The 18,696-nt window shown below is 32.5% G+C and overlaps 2 protein-coding genes across 2 annotated transcripts; one reads left to right on the plus strand and one right to left on the minus strand.

The window, feature by feature from the left end:
- The first annotated feature begins 6,471 nt into the window (after positions 1–6,471).
- On the plus strand, positions 6,472–8,304 carry LOC105969659 (uncharacterized). The gene has a single exon (XM_012994433.2). It carries the CDS (start codon positions 6,472–6,474, stop codon positions 8,302–8,304), a length of 1,833 nt encoding a protein of 610 aa, XP_012849887.2.
- A 5,158-nt stretch (positions 8,305–13,462) lies between these two features.
- On the minus strand, positions 13,463–15,819 carry LOC105969719 (uncharacterized). Its single transcript, XM_012994491.2, has 5 exons — positions 15,514–15,819; positions 14,464–14,569; positions 14,189–14,312; positions 13,832–13,908; positions 13,463–13,730 (listed from the first exon to the last, which is right to left on the minus strand). Exons 1-5 carry the CDS (start codon positions 15,666–15,668, stop codon positions 13,653–13,655), a joined length of 540 nt encoding a protein of 179 aa, XP_012849945.1. The 5' UTR covers positions 15,669–15,819; the 3' UTR covers positions 13,463–13,652.
- Positions 15,820–18,696: the final 2,877 nt, after the last annotated feature.

Genomic DNA, 18,696 nt, shown 5'->3' on the forward strand with positions numbered 1-18,696 from the left:
AGAGGCATTGGTTCATTGAGACCTCCTTTATAGTTCAATAATTGTGCGATCGTTCTAAGTGTTCTATCGTTACGTGCATGACTTACAGAATCACATTCCCTAATCATCACTTAGTCAGCTCTGGCCAGAGACTTAAAGATTACAAACTGTGAGAACACACAGGACATCCAGGATTATTCTAGCAATCGAATCCCCGACTACAATGCACAGACCTCCCACTTAGATTTCGCGTTGCACGAACACCGGCCCTTGGGGCGGTCCTCGGTGGAACTCAGGGACAGGTGACAATATAGCTGGTCCTCTAGTGAAGTCACGGTGATATCTAGGTCTTAAGGACTAATGGTGTACATCTATATCATAGAGATCTCTACTCGATTATTGAGAACCACTTAGAGATTTCTAGGATGAGGGAGTTTAGTGAACTCGTCAACTTACGAGCACCCACTTATGTATGCCGGTATCACAATACCGTTTACTGATGAGACGCAGTACACATACGCTAAGTGCTAGTCTCTTAATGGAAAATGTCGATATCCTCATTGGTGGCGTAACCCTTCGACTAGGAACATGGCTTAACAGTTATAATACTTAAGTAAATATCTCAAGATCCTACTAGATCATATATAAGTAATTATAATAAATGTAAGGACTATACATATGCTTATGCAAGGGACAAATATATAAAATGCCTAAAGGTGTTTTATCATTACTAGAAAAAAGCACGTGCCTCGCACGTGTTTAATTAATTTTATAATGTTAATTATGTATGTGACTTAAAATAAAATTTTGTATTAAAACAAAAAAATATGTGGATTATTTATTTCTAACAATGTAACTTGAAAGAACATTTTATATATATACAAGAAGTGTGGATTATTTAATTGCAACATTTCACTATAAAATTAATTTTATAATGTGTACTTAATTTAACTATGTTGTTTTTCAAAAGCACAACCGTCAAACCAACATAGTTATTTCTTTTCCAATATATGTTTTTACATTCATGGTCTCTTAGATATCCAATTTCATTTCAAAACCTATTTAATCATAACAAAAAAAATAAAAAATTATATCATTAAACTTATTCCATATTTTAATTTTGTTGAAATTGTCCAAAAAAACGTTATGACAAATATTTAATATTAAATAGCAAATACAAACATAAAAAAGGAAATTGGTTATTCAAATATACATATAAGGATGGTGGTAATTTGAGGCATTTAACAGTTTCTTGATTTTGTTGCATTACTATGGTGCTAATAAGTTAACTGAGAAAGCAATATCAGGTCTAGTGTTACTTGCAAGATACATTAGTCCCCCAATGGCACTACGATAAGGTACTTCTGGACCAAGTAATTCTTCATTCTCTTCTCTATGGCGGAATGGATCTTTCTTTATATCCAACGATCGAACAACCTTAGGATTACTCAAAGGATGAGATTTATCCATGTAAAATCGTTTTAGAATCTTTTTCTTTATATGTGGACTGATGGATGAAGATTCCATTGAACAAATGCTCGATCTGGAGGGCAAGACAAAATTTTGTCCTTCCGAGATTTTTCATCTCAAATTCTTTCATCAAATAGTTTGCGGTCTTTATGAGCTCTTCAGGAGTTACCAAAAGATTTAGATCCTCCACATAAACCTCAATGTTAATAGCAAGAGCAATTATCGTCATCTGGGTAGTGTCGAGTTGATAAAATTTAAACCAAGGAATATAGTACTCATCTTCGTTTTCAGCCTCAATTACCCACCCCTCTCTAGAGCCGTCGGCGGCTGCACATGGAATTAAATTACAAATATATTTTTTAACCTGAAAATATATTATAATTGAATCCTCTGAAATTTTAAATGTTACCCACTTCTTCCTAACGATATTTTTGTCTTAAATGAGCTATTTTATTGGGACTCCTATGCCGGGGTAAAATGGGGAATTGGGGATAGACTAAAAAATATTTCACGAAATCTAAAAAAACAATTTATTTTGACACTGTAAGGGTGAACGTGTACGATGGATACAATGTACACGTGTGGATGCTATTATACGAAAAAAAAAATTTGTAATTATACCTCAAATCAGAGGTGTTGTAATTTACTCATCTTTCTTTTAGCCTGTCCAAAAATCCAAAACAATTGTTACTTTATGGTTTATTTATTTTGAAAAATAGAGATGTGCAGTTGAAAAATGGAAAATACGAAAGCAATTACTATAAAGAAAAAGTAAAGGAAATACAAAACAAAACCATAGAAATATAATAGAAAGAGAAAATGTGCATGAATTTTCATTATGCTATAAAGTAAAACAAAAATTCGTATTATGAATTAGGGGAGAGCATGATACATTGATTGAATGCATTGATTGAAATATCAATAACTTTTTTACTTAACTAACCATAAATAGTATATAGTGTAACTTACTAATTAAGGGTAAAATATACATTTTTGTTTCTTAACATTTTTGTGCTTCCTATTATGCCCCTTATTACAAAGTTATACCATCAATTAGTTAGGATCAATTGTGTAATAACAAAAATGAAAATAATAAATTAACATAGCTTAATAATGTAGTTTAAATATCAAATGTCTTTTCATGTGGTATATTTATACTAAGGCAAGTGTTTACTTTCTTCATATTGAATTTTTCTCTACGTATTGAAATTTTTCATGTAATTTAATTTGTATAAAACTATATTTGAAGAGCTTTCCAATAATATATTATAAGCATATACTTGTAAAACTTTATTTTAAAATAAATCATTTTATTTTAAGTTAAGCTTTAGATACCTAAAGTAGTTTAAACTTTTAAATTAGCTCTCATATAATTTTTATCACGGATATTCCACAAATATGAAAATAGAATAATACAAACTCAAACGAATTATTATTTACTAATACTATTAATAATATTTATATTATGTTATATTAAAAGTATGATAATCTTTTCATATATTATGATTTATTTTGAAAGTTGAAGTTTATTTTCTTAAATTATTAAATAAAATGTATTTTACATAAAACTCATAATAGAGTTTTTCAGTGACATATCATAAACATGTAAGTGAACATTATTAACTTAATTAAGAATTATTTAGAAAGAACAAAATAAAATTAAAAATAAATAATAATAACCAATATATAATAAATATGTCTAAAATAAGATGAAATAGTTGTGAATGGCTAAGATTGATTTTAAAATATCGAGGTAAAATAAATTCTTAATTTCATGTATTTATCGTTATTTATGGATTTTATTAGTATAAGTGATAATATGATTTCACCATAGTCAATTATGTTAAAAAACATAAAAAGAAAATAAGTTAATAAATAATAATGTATATTAATTACTTTTTAGTATTATAATTTTAATGTTACGGATCTGGTATACTACAAAATATACTAATTTTTTTTTTTTTGTTACTGTAACTATTGTTATACATTAAATTTCAACAATGTCTTTTCTTTAGAGTGACATTTCAAGAGTTTTCCAATGATCATAATATTATCAATATTTCGGAAATTTCAGAAATTGCATTAATTTATAATCTCTTGATCCAAATTCGGATATAATGGGATTTTTCACAATGTTTTCACTTTTTTTTTCGGAATTTTATAGCGAAATGCATGAACATTCAGAAAAAATTCAACAAATTGCAATAAATAAAACCTAGAAAAAATAATATGCAACACAGAGTTCCTTATATAAGAAAAATGCTATAGATTCCTTCATTACCAAATAAATGTAAGCTAAATATTTAAAATAGACATATTACTACCAAAACTTTAAGTGACTGTTTTTTATAATATCATTATATTGGTTTTGTCACTTGCATAACATTTTATGAAATTATCATCGATCTTATCATATTCTTTTCATAAAAAAATATTACGAAGACATACTAAATCAAATGTAGTTTCATTTTACGGGTTTTAAAAGTTTGATATAATTTCTTTATTACTAAATATGTTTATTTAATTTACATATTTCGATAAAAGAAAAGTTATAAATTTATATCAAATAAAAAAATAATAAATAAAAATATTCTAGAGGTTTGAGATGTAAATCATGAAACTAAATCACGCCATTAAAAATATTTTATGGATTATTAGAAAAATATCATTTTCCGATGATCCATAAATCCAAGTCGAATTTGATTTATCCAATAAATGGAATACAAAGTTCCCAAACATTACTTTTGTATATGTGTTAAATAAAAAAAAACTAAAAAAAAAACAAACAAAGAGAGATCGAGAGAGAGCAGTAAAGTGCAAATATATTAATAAGATGTATTGATTGGAATATAAATAATATTTTTACGTACATAACAATATGTAATATACATAGATATATAATAACTTACTAATAAGGGTAGAATAGGTATCACAAAAAAGTTAAGAAACATAAAACATTCATGCTTTTAAAGGTAGGGAGAATACGGAAAAGGAAAATTTATTGCAAGAATAAATAAAAGACCATAGGCGCAAGTTGGCTTGTTGGCCACCTACTCTAACAATTTTGACTGGTTTATTATTTTTTGTTTTTTTCACTTGAATGGATTTTAATTTATTTTTATCCGTTTTTTTAAGCCGGCCGCCGAAGGTTGATCGTAATTGTAGTGTCATTAACAGTAATCATACTGCCACCGAGAGTAATTGTACTATTGTTGAGAGTAAATTTACGTTATTGTATTGTCGTTTAAGTACAATTATTGTCAACCACAAAAATGTTATTATTTTTTAACTTTTTTTTTGTTTGATTTGTTGACAAGTCAACGTAATATTTACTGTCGTTGACATTAAAATTACTGTAAACACAATAATATTACTGTCAACCACATCAATGTATTATTTTTTTGGCCTTTTTGTTTAGTATGATTTGTTGACCGATTAACGTAATCATATTACTGTCTACTATTGTAATATTACCGTAAACACAATTATATTACTATGGTGGACGGTAATATAACTGTCGTTACAGTAATATTACTGTGGATGACAGTAATATTAATGTCAACCACATCAATATGATTTTTTTTGGGAAACTACAGTTTGCACCCCTGAACTATGGGGTCTGTCGCAAACACCCCCCTGGACTACAAAACGTGACAAAATGGCCCCTCCGTTTTTTGGTCAAACGTTAGAAAATTAACACCGTTAATTTAAGAGTGTAATTACTTATGTACCCTTGTAACACTAACATGGTCTGTATTGTGTGCAGACTTATCATTCCTCTCACTTAGACAAAAAAAAACGTTTCTCCTTCACTCTAAGAACGTAAGATCGAAATTTTCCCAAAATTTGATTTCTTTGCTGAAATTCTTCCATGGTTTGAATCATCTGAAAGCGTTGATGTCTGAAGACGTCTGAAGAAATTTGGAGGCAAAAAAATCAAGAAATCTAAAGAGAGACAAAGGTTAGTGTTGCTTTTAGGGCTTTCAATTCCACCTTTTTTTTTCGTAGTTATGTCATGGGTTTGTTTTAGAAACAAATTTCTTGTGTTTATGGTGTTTATTTTGTCCATTTCGATGTTAAATTGGGGTATTCACTAAATTAATTCACGATTTTGAGAAAATTAGGGTTTTGCAAAAATCTTTTTCGAATTTTTGGGGAATTAATTTAATTTGGTCTTAAGATTTATTTTTTGGAATTTTGTTGGCAATTTACTATTTTCCAGAACAATTTCCATAAATATTGTGACTTTTCATGGGGTTTTCTTTCTTTTGGTATTGAGATTTAATTTTGGGGTTTTTTTTGTTTCTGCAACTTATGTGCATTTGATTAATTGATTATTTTTTCTTTTGTTTAGGAAAACATGTTGGGCGATCAGCAGTATACACTTAGGATTAACTACGGGGGAGTTTTGGTGGTGAAGGGGGTAGGTATATCAGAGGCAAGGTACACATTGTTAAAGATGTTGACCCAGATTTGATGTCATATTTCGAGATAATTGACTTAGTTAAAGAAATGGGATACCCTGCCACTACTGTTGTTTGGTTTATAATGCCTGCTGACGTAGAATTGAAGCTGCTTGATAGTGATATTGTTGTGATGGAAATGTTTAGATTGTATGCTTCTGCATGTGTGCATGAGATTGATTTATTTCTAGATGTCGACACCGTAGAAATTGATCCAGAAATCACAGAGGCTGATGATGAGGATAACTCAGAGAGAGATGAGCTTGAGAGTGAAACTGATCCTGATTATGATGCAAGTACTGATAGTGAAAGTGAAGATGGTTTGTCTGACTTTGAGTTCTTTGCTGAGGGTGATACATTTAGTGATAGTTGTGATCCTATAGGAGACCATGATGCAGAAACAAATATTTCATATCCAGTATCATATGCTGAAGTTGAAAAAACATTTGTTACAGGAGAAAAAGATATTCAAAGTGATCCAGAAATCCTCACATAACCTAGTGACTCAGATTGTGAGAACACAAGCCTAAAATTTCCAGAGTTTGATGAGGGGTCTTAAATGAAAAATTCAGAACTTGCAGTGGGCCTTGTGTTTGCCAATTCTTTTATATTTAGGAAATCTTTGAGGCAGTTTTCAATTGTGAGAGGATTTGAACTGAAATTTGAAAAAAATGAGAGAAAAGGGGTGACTGCATCTTGTAAGAATAAATGTGGGTGGAGGATACATGCTAGCTTACAGGGTAAGTCCACAACATTTCAGGTGAAGACAATTAAAGGTGAACCTCATAGGTGTCCTAGAGGATTTAGGAACAAGAGTGCCAACTCCACTTACCTTGCAGAGCAGTACTTGGAACATTTTCTTGAAGACCCCTCTATGTCTATTAAATCATTCAGAAAGCTAATGAGAAAAGAAGTGAAGGTGTATGCACATAGGCAAAAGCTATACAGAGCCAAACAAAAAGCCATTGAGAAAGCTCATGGCAATGTGTATGAGCAATACTCTAGAGTGAGGCAGTATTGCCATGAAATTCTAAAAACCAATCCTGGTTCTACTGCAGTAGTTAAGGTTCAGGGCCCTCCAATATACAAAGATCCTAGATTTCAGAGGATTTTTGTATTTTTTGATGCAATGAAAAGAGGTTTTATAGAGGTTTGTAGACCAATTATAGGATTGGATGCTTGCTTCCTCAAGACTCCTTATGGTGGGCAGTTGATAGCTGTTATAGCTAGAGATGGGAATAATCAGATGTTCCATTTAGCTATTGCAGTAGTTGAAAGTGAGTGCAGAGAGAGCTGGACTTGGTTTTTAAATATGTTGATTCATTATGTAACTGGTTTTGATCTAACCTCATGCAACTTCATTTATGATCGACAGAAGGGATTAGTTGAGACTTTTCAATCCATTATGCCAAACACAGATCACAGATTTTGTGTAAGGCACCTGTATGCAAACTTCAAGCTGAAGTTTAAGGATAAGGCACTGAAAGACCTGATGTGGAGTGCAGCAAGGGCTTATTTGGAGGAAGAATTCAATAAGAAAATTGATGAGATCAAAGACTTATCAAATGAGGCTTATGTTTGGTTAAAGAAAATCCCAACCAACTTGTGGTGCAAGCATGCTATCTCAGCAAGGCCAAAGTGTGATCTGTTGAACAACAACTTGTGTGAATCCTTTAACAGCTACATCAAGGAAGCTAGAGAACTGCCCATTCTTACAATGATGGAGGCTTTGAGGAGACAATTTATGTGCAGAATTCAGAGTAAAAGACAATGGATAGAGAAATGCACTACCAAAATTTGTCCTAGGATACAAGATAAATTGAACAGTATCAAAGACAAGGCACTTGAGTTTGAATGTCATATGGCAAATGAGGGGCTGTGGGAAGTGACATTAGGAAATAAGGGTTGGGTTGTGGACTTTAGAAAAAAGTCATGCAGTTGTAAGGAATGGGACATGACAGGAATACCATGTACACATGCCACTTGTGCACTTATGTCTGAGCACAAAGATATAGAGGATTATGTGAGCCCTTATTTCTCTGTTGATAACTACAAGAAATCTTACAGTTATACTTTGACTCATCTGCCAGACCATTCACAATGGTCAATTCCATCAACACAAGCTGAATCACTGCCAATCTTGCCACCTCCATTCAAAAAACAGACTGGCAGACCAAGAAAAATGAGAAAGAGAGGATATGATGAAATCAGTGTTGGAGGCACAGTGACAAGACAAGGAACTGTGCAAACATTCTCAAATTGTGGTGATATCACTCACAACAAAAGAAGGTGCAAGAAGCCTCCTTCACAAAAATCAAGAAGTGCTGAAAGACCAAATAATGTAGAAAGGCCAAGAAAAAGAACTAAGGTTATGTGTTTATATTATTATTGATTAATTCATTTAGAACATTTGATGTAGTTAACTAAAGTCAATAATTTTGCAATTGCAGGCACCTTCATCTTCTGTTAGTGCAACCACTTCAACCCCACATCATACAAGAACAACTGTTGCAGGACAATCCTCTACACCAATACAATCCTCTACACTAACTGGTCCTTCTACACAATCCTCTACACCAGCTGGTCCTTCTACACAACCTGTTAGAGGACAAGGTAGCAAAAGACATGGACAAAAAAACAAGAAACCTAGCAAAAAAAGTGGTCCCCATGCTGGAATTGGTAATTGGAATGGGGTGGGAATGTTCAGACCTCCTATGCAGGTATTTTTCTCTCATCATAAATAATCTGTATTTTCAATTTTGAATAAAATATTACTCATTTGAATGCTATGGTGGCAGAGTGGTGCAAGCCAGAGTGGTGCAAATAATGGGTCTCAAGTTCAAGTAAACAATTTTTCAGATGGGGGAAATATACAGATAACTAATTTATTAAAATGTAACTGATCTTTTATTATACAGTGAATTAATGGTTCATTTTTTTCTCAATAAATGTAGATGCAAGTGCACAATACTAGATTTGGCAATGTGTTCTTCTCCAGCCAGCCAAGATCAAACAGATTTGCTGCCACTTCTGATAATGGAGAAACATGAAATTAAGTGGTATTTTCTGATGTTTCTTAAGATATTGTGTTAATTGAATAAGTTGATTCTTATGTTAGGTTATTATTTTGATATTTGGAAGCCTGCAAACTAGTATTTTAATATTTTGGCATGGCTGTGTATTAGCATTTACATTTTGGTGGATGTGAAGCCTTTATATTTTGGGGTTTGCTATTTAGAACAGACATGGTATTTTGGTATGGCTGTTTAGCCTTTCTATTCAAGTATGAAATGACATTTATTATCTTGCTAATTTCATTGGAAATAGTCTTATTGTAGATACAATAAGTTTCCCTTGTGATATTCTGAGTTCTTTGCAATCAATTTGCATAGGAATATGAAGATGCTAAAAATTGAGAATATCTTCACATATCTCCCTATCTTATTTTTCTTAGAAGCTGCACATTCTAGTGTTTGGACTTTTTCTTCCAAGTGCTTGTTTGCTCTTGTCATGTTTAGAATAATTTCATGAAGTTCCTCATTGTACAATTGCAGCTTTTCATTAGCAGCCTCCATTGACTTTATCTTTTCATTTTTCTCATCCAAAAATTTCAACAAGCCTTGCCCAATCTCCAGCTCCTTTGGACAAATCTCAGGCTCCAACCACTGAAAGTACTTGCAACCACTTGATTTCTGTTAAGAAATTAATAAGTATATTTATACAGTTACAAATACTATTTGTAAATGATGATTGCAATGAATATGAAATATTTTCTTACATCCCAGTTTTCACAGCCTGCAAATCTTCTTCCTGGATTGAGAGGAGTCCAAGTTGTTCGAGTTACAGCATTTTTATGGCACTTGCATGTTGTGCCTAAAAAATTAGACAAATAGTGTCGTGATTTGTGACATGAATGACAATAATCTTGTGAATTTGAGTTATTACTCGACATTTTTCAATATTAAAAAAAAAAGGGATATTAACGTGCTTTATAAGAAGGAAAAAAGAAGGGAAAAATAGAACATGAAGAAATTTAGAGAAAAAATGATGAAGAAAAAAGTTTTTGAAAACCTCTATAACCCACACAAACATATATATATACTAGTATAAGGGGCAAAAGGGTCAAAAAATGTTCCAACGGGTATAAAAACGGCTAGTAACAGTAATGTCCATGTGCCACGTCATCATCCACTAACAGATTCGAAACGGAGGGGCCATTTTGTCACGTTTTGTAGTCCAGGGGGGTGTTTGCGACAGACCCCATAGTTCAGGGGTGCAAACTGTAGTTTCCCCTAATTTTTTTGGCTATTTATTATATTTGCATTTGTTGAACGGTCAACATATTAATATTACTCTATTACACAATAATGGTGAGTTTTGTTGTGTTAATATTACTGTGATAGAGAGTAATATAGCTATATTACTATGTTAAATTGTAGTATAGTTAATATTATTGTGTTAAACAGTAATATAATAAATATGACTGTCAACTACATCAATGTTACTGTTTAAACGGGAAAAAAGATGTTGAAGAAACAGAAAAAAAAAAAAGTCAACGACGCCGGAGACCGGCATTAACCGCTGGTCATTGGCGGTAGAAAGGAAAAAAAAAGAAGAAAAAAATAAAAAGAAAGAAAGTCAATGGCGGCGACGGGCAAAATTGTACTAAAAATTGAGTTTTGTGTCAAAATTGAATAATTTGTGAAATTTGAGATCAAATTAAGGTTAAATTAAATTAAAGGATGAAATGGGAGCATATTAAAATGTGAAGGGATATTTTAGTCTTTTACACACCTCTGGATAATGTCTGGACTTTATTGTAAAAAAAATATTATTTGGACCCCTTTATGAATAAGTATCACATGATGGGTTTATTCGTAATGGATCCTTAATTAATAAGGTAAATTATACGAACCCCGTAGAACTTGTTACGACTTACGAGACCCAATACCTTACGCTGAAGCAAGATCGAAAACATCAAAAAACAAAGGATTCAGGTTGGCGGAAGCAAGGAATAATGACCCCATAGCTATAAAGAGCTAGAAACCATTATTATCAAGGTGGAATTGACTCCGTGGTTATAAAAAGCTAGAAACCATTATTATCAAGGTGGAATATTGACTCCGTGGTTATAAAGAACCAGAAACCAATATTATGTCGCTAAGAAAATTACAAGAATCCCCTTGTAAGATCCCGAAGTTACTGTAGAACAGCGAAGGAGAATTGACCTCTCAAAATACTCAATTATTTATTATAATTCGTCCATAATAAAAGGCCAAATTGGCAACCTATTTATAAGTGCTAAAAAGACTCATTTTTCACAAGGAAAATGACTCCTACCTAATCTATAATAAGGAAACTTATAAATAAGAAAATTCTAACCATAAAAGATTCTAAAAAAATAAAAATATAATAAATCCTAAAATAAAAGCGGAATAAATTAATTAAATAACTTGGTCCTCAAGTCAACTTCCCGATCCTTCTTAACTCGCGTAGACATTGGATTGTGCACGTCTAAGCTCTTCAAGCTCGATTTTGGTTACCGTTCCACTTCGAATCTCTCTTTCGTCAAAACATGAAAGTTTTAGATCTTTCAGTTAGCTTTACGAATCATTTTGAATCAGATTAAGTGAACTACGGACGAGAGAGTTATAACTCGAATGTTAAACTCTGCCAGAATCATACATGACTTTCGGGGTGCTTGAAATTCGACTTGTCTAACGAATTTCCTTTTTCATTTCTTCCAATTCCAAACCATTAACTCTTCAACAATCTCATTCAAACATTTATCTCCAATGACATCTCGGATAACCTCTCTAAACTCATACGCTTGCGCTTCTTCCAATTCATCATCTTTGAGCTTGTGTGGATCACGTGGCAATATAAAAAGAAAGTCCAATTTTATTTTAACATGTTGAGAAAAAAAAAATCACTTTCTTTTGATAACGTGATGTAGTAGTATGTTACAATTCGTGAGATGTGGAGCGATCGAGACCTCCATGCATGCGATTATAGAATGCGAATATATTAAGGATGTATGGCAGAGCTATCCATTTCAGACTTTGTGTTCGGGTCCCTCTCAAAATTTTGAGTGTTGGCTAAATCATATGAAAAACACTCTACAAGAAGACCAACTACTGTTGGGTCTCATTGTCTGTTGGAAGCTTTGGGATGTGCGCAATCAGACTTTGCATGGCGAAGAAACGACGGCCAAGGAAAATATTATCAAGTGGTGTGTGGATTATCTCAACCTATTCAAACAAGCGAATACCATTTTGCACAATAGCCATCGTCCATCACACCCATCCACGTGGCTACCTCCGACGCAAGGCTTTATCAAACTCAACGTGGACGCGGCATTTCCGGTGGGTAAGGATTTCTTTGTTACTGCTTTGGTAGCTCGCAATTGGCTTGGTGAATGTGTATGGTGGTCGGTAGAAACATAATTCGCCAGTCCATGGTGAAGCAAAAGCGGTGCTTCAAGCATTAAAGTTAGCTTGAAATAAAGGATGGGAATCAATTATTATCGAAGGCGATAACTTATTGGTAACGGAAGCACTTATAGAGCAGGATCACAGTCATGTATCATTTGGTGCTTTGATAGAAGAGACTTTGAGTCTGGCTAATGTTTTTCGTCATGTTTCGTTTCAATTCATTAAACGTGCTGGAAATAGTCTAGCTCATGCTTTAACTCAGTTGTATGATTACTCATGTTTGGAAGGGATTGATCTTCCTCCAAAGTTGGCACAGTTTGCCTAATAATATGGTTATTTCATTTATAAAAAAAAAGTATGTTACAATTATGCCTTCATTTTCAAAAAAAAAAAAAAGTTATGCCTTCAATAAATACATTTATAGTATGGGTGGAAATTGGAGTTGATCAGAAATTGCTTTTACAAAAAAATACTTTCCGCAAGTAGAAAATATCTTCTAATTTTCATTTCGAAAAAATTGGAATGCAAAAATTCATTCCGATTTCGAAATATCTTGAAATCAGTGGAATTTCAAAAATTTCGGAAATTATATTAGTTTATAATTTCTTGTCACAAATCCGGATATAATGAGAATTTTTCATAATATTTTTCACAAAAGACAGTTCGACAAAATGCAATAAATAAAACCACATATTGGAACAACAAATTTAAACAAATATTTTCTCATAAGAGAGTTAACAAATATTTTCTCATAAGAGAGTTTCTGATACCAATTAATCTTTTCTAAGTTATATTTTCGGTATTTATATTTTTCCTATAAAATATAGCATAAGTTATATTATGGAATTACAAAATATAATAAAAACTTACATTATATATTTCGAAAAAAAATCGAAATATTCGAAACTAAAATCGGATCGAAAATTAGAATTTCCTGTAATTTTGTATACAATTCGGGTTTTGTTCCAAGTTCCAAATATATTCGGAAAAATCAATAATTAGTCAATAAAAATTTTGGAACGAATAAAATTTTTTGTTCTAAAATTAAATCGAATTAATTTGGATTAGTTGAAATTGAATTAATAAATTAGTCAGTGAAAAAATAATTCAATCTCATCCAATCTAAATTAATTCGATTCATAGAGAAATCAAATGCTACAGTCTCATAAAAAAGTATATGAGCGATTAAAGATTTCCAAAGGGACCAAATAGTCCACAGTGCAAAAAACAAACTTCTACAAAAATTGAAGAGAAACAAATAAATTCTAAAGATCTTTATTTAGTTTAAAATCCACACGAAAACACGTTACACTTCGGAGTCCTTCAGGAGTAGATCTTGTAGCAACTGGGCTATATCCGCCTCATATCCGCGACGAGTCTGCATCTAATAACAAAAAAAAAAAGAAAAAAAAAACAAGGTGTCAATTAAAAAAAAATAGATTACAAAATACGAGCGCTATTGTGGGATAAAAGTTGTTGCCGAACTTGAGATTCATCCGAAACCATTGGAGCCTGTAGTTGCTGAACGCGATTTTGCATTTGGATTTGCACGCTTTGAGATGCTGCGAAACAATGCATGTCAGTAACTGCATGATAATAAAAAGAGCAAATGAAAACAAATTTCATTCATATATATATTATATATGCGAGGTAGATATCATCAATCAATATCACATGTTTTAGAATGTCAATGCCGTACTACTTATTACTCGTAAATTTGATCAAACGCTATTCTCGCAAAGGGTAGTTTAGTCATATTTTACATATTGTTTTTTTCTAAAAACAAAGGGAAGTAGAAACATTTTGTAATTTTAATGTATATCAGCTCGGAATATTCTTTACCTGGTTCTTGGGGGTTTTCGCTATTTCTTGCAGCATTAGACGACTGACGAGAATTTGCCGAAGAATCCCGGGATTTTGCATCCATTGTCAGCATTTTCACACTTATCATCATCAAGTAATTCGACTGCAAGAGTACGGTGTGTAAGGAAAAGGTCAAGGCAAATATATATATATATATATATATATATATATATATATATATATATATATATATATATATATATATATATATATATATATATATATATATGAAGGAGAAACGAACATGAGTATACCTGACTTGTTGCTTTCGTGTACATCTTCTCCTCAAAATTAACAGCTAGTCGTTTAAGTTCGTCTAGTTCTCCAGAGAAAGGAAGATACATCTTGAGATGCTCCATTCTTAAGTGTTAAAGAATATATGCAGCATTGAATTAAAAGTCACCTGGTAAAACGTAATCTTACGGAAGCAGGGAAAGATGATAGTAGAGTACGTACGTCTCTTCATTCGTGTTTCGATCAAGACAAGTAAATACTTTAGGGATGCTTTCGAACGATTCTTCTTATTGACAGTATTATATTATGATGTAATCGTTTTTCCAAAACAAGTACTAAAATTGATGTAATCAAATATCAAGTTTATGACAAAAAAGACAAGGACAGTGTATAGAAGAGACGACGAGACAACATTTTTATTCTACACGAAATAACTACATTGCATATGCAAGCACATCAAAGATCATGCTACAAAATCTTTTTTTTTTTTGTTTTTTTTGTTTTTTTTTAAATCTCTTCACCAATCTTCGCCGGGGCTATAAACGAAATAAACCAAACTTTACCATCTTCAGCCCAACTTCTCTACGAATATCATTTGCATCTCTTATACACAACAAACTCGTAACTCTAACAAAATTAAGTGTACATAATTTCTTCAGGCTAAAGAAGCAAAATCGAATTGCGGAATAACAGTTCTCTCAAACTCATATACTATAGTAGAACATCGATAAATAAATTAATAACCTCGATTAAATAATAAATCCTTCCGGTCACAACTAGGTGAGAGCGTGCTAAATTATTAACTCGATAATTTAATGTTTCGCTTAATTAATAGAATTTCCCTAGTCGCGACTGTATTAATTTATAGAGGTTTAACTGTATAACTATAATATCAGTTATTTGGCAGCTTCAGAAATAAGTTCATGGTTTCGATTTTATAACTAATAGAAAACAATTCAACATTAACAGAATAAAAATTAAATGCTCAAAACTAGCACGTGTTGTAATAAGTAAAATTAAAAAAAAAAAAAAAATTGAAAAAAAGTAAGGGGAGAATTCAAGGAATTTACATCTTGTTTACAATCTTCTGTCTAGAAGTCGCTGATAGATGATTCCTCCAATCACTGCCTTCTGTTCCCGCAGCCGCCGCCGCAACGCCGCCCATAACCTGGCCAGGAATCTGAGCCTGTCCTTGGGCTGCCGCCCCCAAATTACTGCCATCCATTTTTACTTGATTAAAAGAATCTGTAAATATCAAACAACTAAATAATCACGCCGTAGAATCAAAAGAAATTATATAAAAAAACAAGTACGAAGATTTTGATTTGAGGGAATGGAGATCGCCGATAAATTAGGGTGAAATGTGTTTCTTACGCGTCCTGATAAGAGGAAATCTTCGTAATTGAATTCAACGAATTAAGAAAAAAAGTAAGTCTAATAATAAATAGAAAGAAGGCGAAGCCAAATTAAATCAATTAAATCTAGCTTGATCTTCGCGCGGTTTTGAAGGGCAGACAACCTACGGAACCTATTCAAATTTTTATTTTGTGGGGCCAAATAAAAAAAGGAAAAAAAAAAACCACTTTCTAGCCATCATGAGGTTTAGTCAAATAGATAATCTCATAATAGCCCAATGTCGGGCCCCTTACTCGGTGACATCGGCTATGGTTCGAGTGTAGTCGAGTTGTAGCCAATAATGGCGCCAAGTGATGGATGACACAAGGCAGCCACATATCGGCCAATGGATGGTGAAGTATTGAGAATGCATTGAGGGTGTTGATAGGGAGTGTTTGGCAAGTGGCATGGGGAAGTCTCGACGGTTCTTGGAGCTTGGCACGGGCGTTGCTCGGCAAGCCGCATAGGCAGAGGCGGACCTAGACCTTAACATTATTAATAGCTCAAATTATAATTTAACATTAATGTTTTCTGAACCCAAAATTTACCAGTTGACCCTAATGTTGATCGAGTCGGGGTTGTTGACCGGCGTTGACATTAAGAAAAGTTTTGTTAATGTTTTTTTTCTATAAATGTTTATTTTTTCACGCCAATATTAGTATTGACCGGTCAATACAGTAACATTAATATTTTTTTACAGTTTTTTCTTTGCGACAATTATGTTGTGGTCACTTGTAAAATAGGGTTGTTATGTTGTTTTCAATAGTAAAATAGCGCTAATATATCGTGGTCAATAGTAAAATTGCACTATTATGTTGTGGTAAGTAGTTAAATAACCCTATGTTAAGGTCAACAATAACACAGTGTTATTATGCATTGTCAACAAAGATTTTAGTTGACTATTTTGCAAATTAAGTTGCCTTCTAGGGCGTATAAGAGATGTGACCTGATACGAGGTAACAAAATCGTTGATTTTGTCAAGTTAGACCCGCCCCAAGGAAAAAGAAAAAACGAGGTGCTCACTTCGGACCTCGATGGAGAGTGCCCCCGCCACCACCTCTCAAAAGAGGATCGGATATTCAAATAATATTAGGAGGACACCGTGGCTAAAGAAGACATATCGGGGAAATAAAAAAAGGAGGAAAAGTATGTCAAATCGCGTACCCGGCTACCATCGAGTTTGGACCATAAGACATTCTAGGGACTATTGGAGCCTACATTGATCCCTTTCCAAGGGCTAGGGTGGACTAAGCCCACCCTCACTTCCAAATATATATATATATATATATATATATATATATATATATATATATATATATATATATATATATATATATATATATATATATATATATATATATATATATATATATATTCTATTTAATTTTTTAGTCAATTCAATTATATTATTTAAGTCCACTTATTTTTGATCCACTTACTCAAAGTCCCATGTATATATGTATATTCTATTAATTTTTTTAGTCTATTCAATTAATCAAATATATATATATATATATATATATATATATATATATATATATATATATATATATATATATCGGTGTTCTAAATATCGGTTGTGACGGCCGATATATCGGTGGCGGGCATAAACCTTTACGATATTTGTGTGGCGGTTTTGAAAATCGATTTATTGTTGGTGAGGCGGTTTGTGGCGATATGTGGCGGGCCAAACCGATATATCAGGTCAAACTTCGAGCGATATATCGGAAAATATTATTTTTCTAATTTTTTTAATTTATTTTTTATTACAAGGAAAATAGGGTGTTTATCTTTATTTTTTTTTCAATTATATATTTTAGTCTATTTAATTATATTATTTAAGCCCACTTATTTTTAGTCCCCCATGTATGACTTGCTTTCATCTTCTATTTCTCAACTTCATTACGTTTCTTGAAAAAAAAAATTGTTCTCTCCCACAGTCACACTAACAGCAGTTAAATTGCCACCCACCGACAATCGTTTTAGCATTTGACAACTTCTCTGTGTCAATTTGATAATCGACTTGATATTCATGTTTCTTAAATTTTCATAGCAGCTTTCGCAATTCATTTTGTTATTATCTTCTGAAAGTGAAGGAAAAAAATTCAAATCAAATTTCTTTTGTAGCAAAAAAAATTTCGGGGGCGCTGCCCCCGCACCCCGTGTGTTTAAGCCCCCCCTACCCCACACCAAACTTTGTAGCCTCGCCACTATTGGCAATGATAACATGCAAAAAACGGTGATACTAATTTACGTTAATCTCAAATTTTGAAAATAAGAACCATTAATATGTATCTTACTCGAGCATGTGTAGTGGGCGGGTAGACAAGGAAGTTAAAATCAAACTCGAATGCTTTGACCTTTCAGCTCGTATAGTTCTCGACTCAAGTGTTCGACATCTCTGTATTGCAGATGTAGCTCATGGTTTTATGTTAAGAGTCGAATTCTCATAAACACGAAAGGAAGATATAGCCATGGATAGGTATATTTACCCGAAACTCAAAACTAAATAATAAGTTTAGCGCAAACCAATCCACAACCGATTAAGTTCATAATCGTAATCATATGAAAACAAATTTGCACAACTGGAATAGCAACAATGTAACTATATAAATATTGTAATACCAAACACAAACTGAAAGTAAAAGTATTGTGATACAAATTTTTCACAAACTTCGAACTTGAAAATAGTCGATCCCACAAGCGTCGCCGTCTAGCCAAAACACATTGGCCTTCATTATAAGTAATAAAAGCAACATGTTATTAAAAAGAGTTTTGCTCCCAAATGTTCTTCGTTGTATAAAGTTGACCCCGAATCCGCGCCCTCGAATGACCACACAACAACATCGTCCGCTATG

The sequence above is a fragment of the Erythranthe guttata genome, chromosome 2 (assembly GCF_056151865.1).
Source record: "Erythranthe guttata isolate IM_541 chromosome 2, IM_541, whole genome shotgun sequence".
In the NCBI taxonomy this organism is placed as follows: domain Eukaryota; kingdom Viridiplantae; phylum Streptophyta; class Magnoliopsida; order Lamiales; family Phrymaceae; genus Erythranthe; species Erythranthe guttata.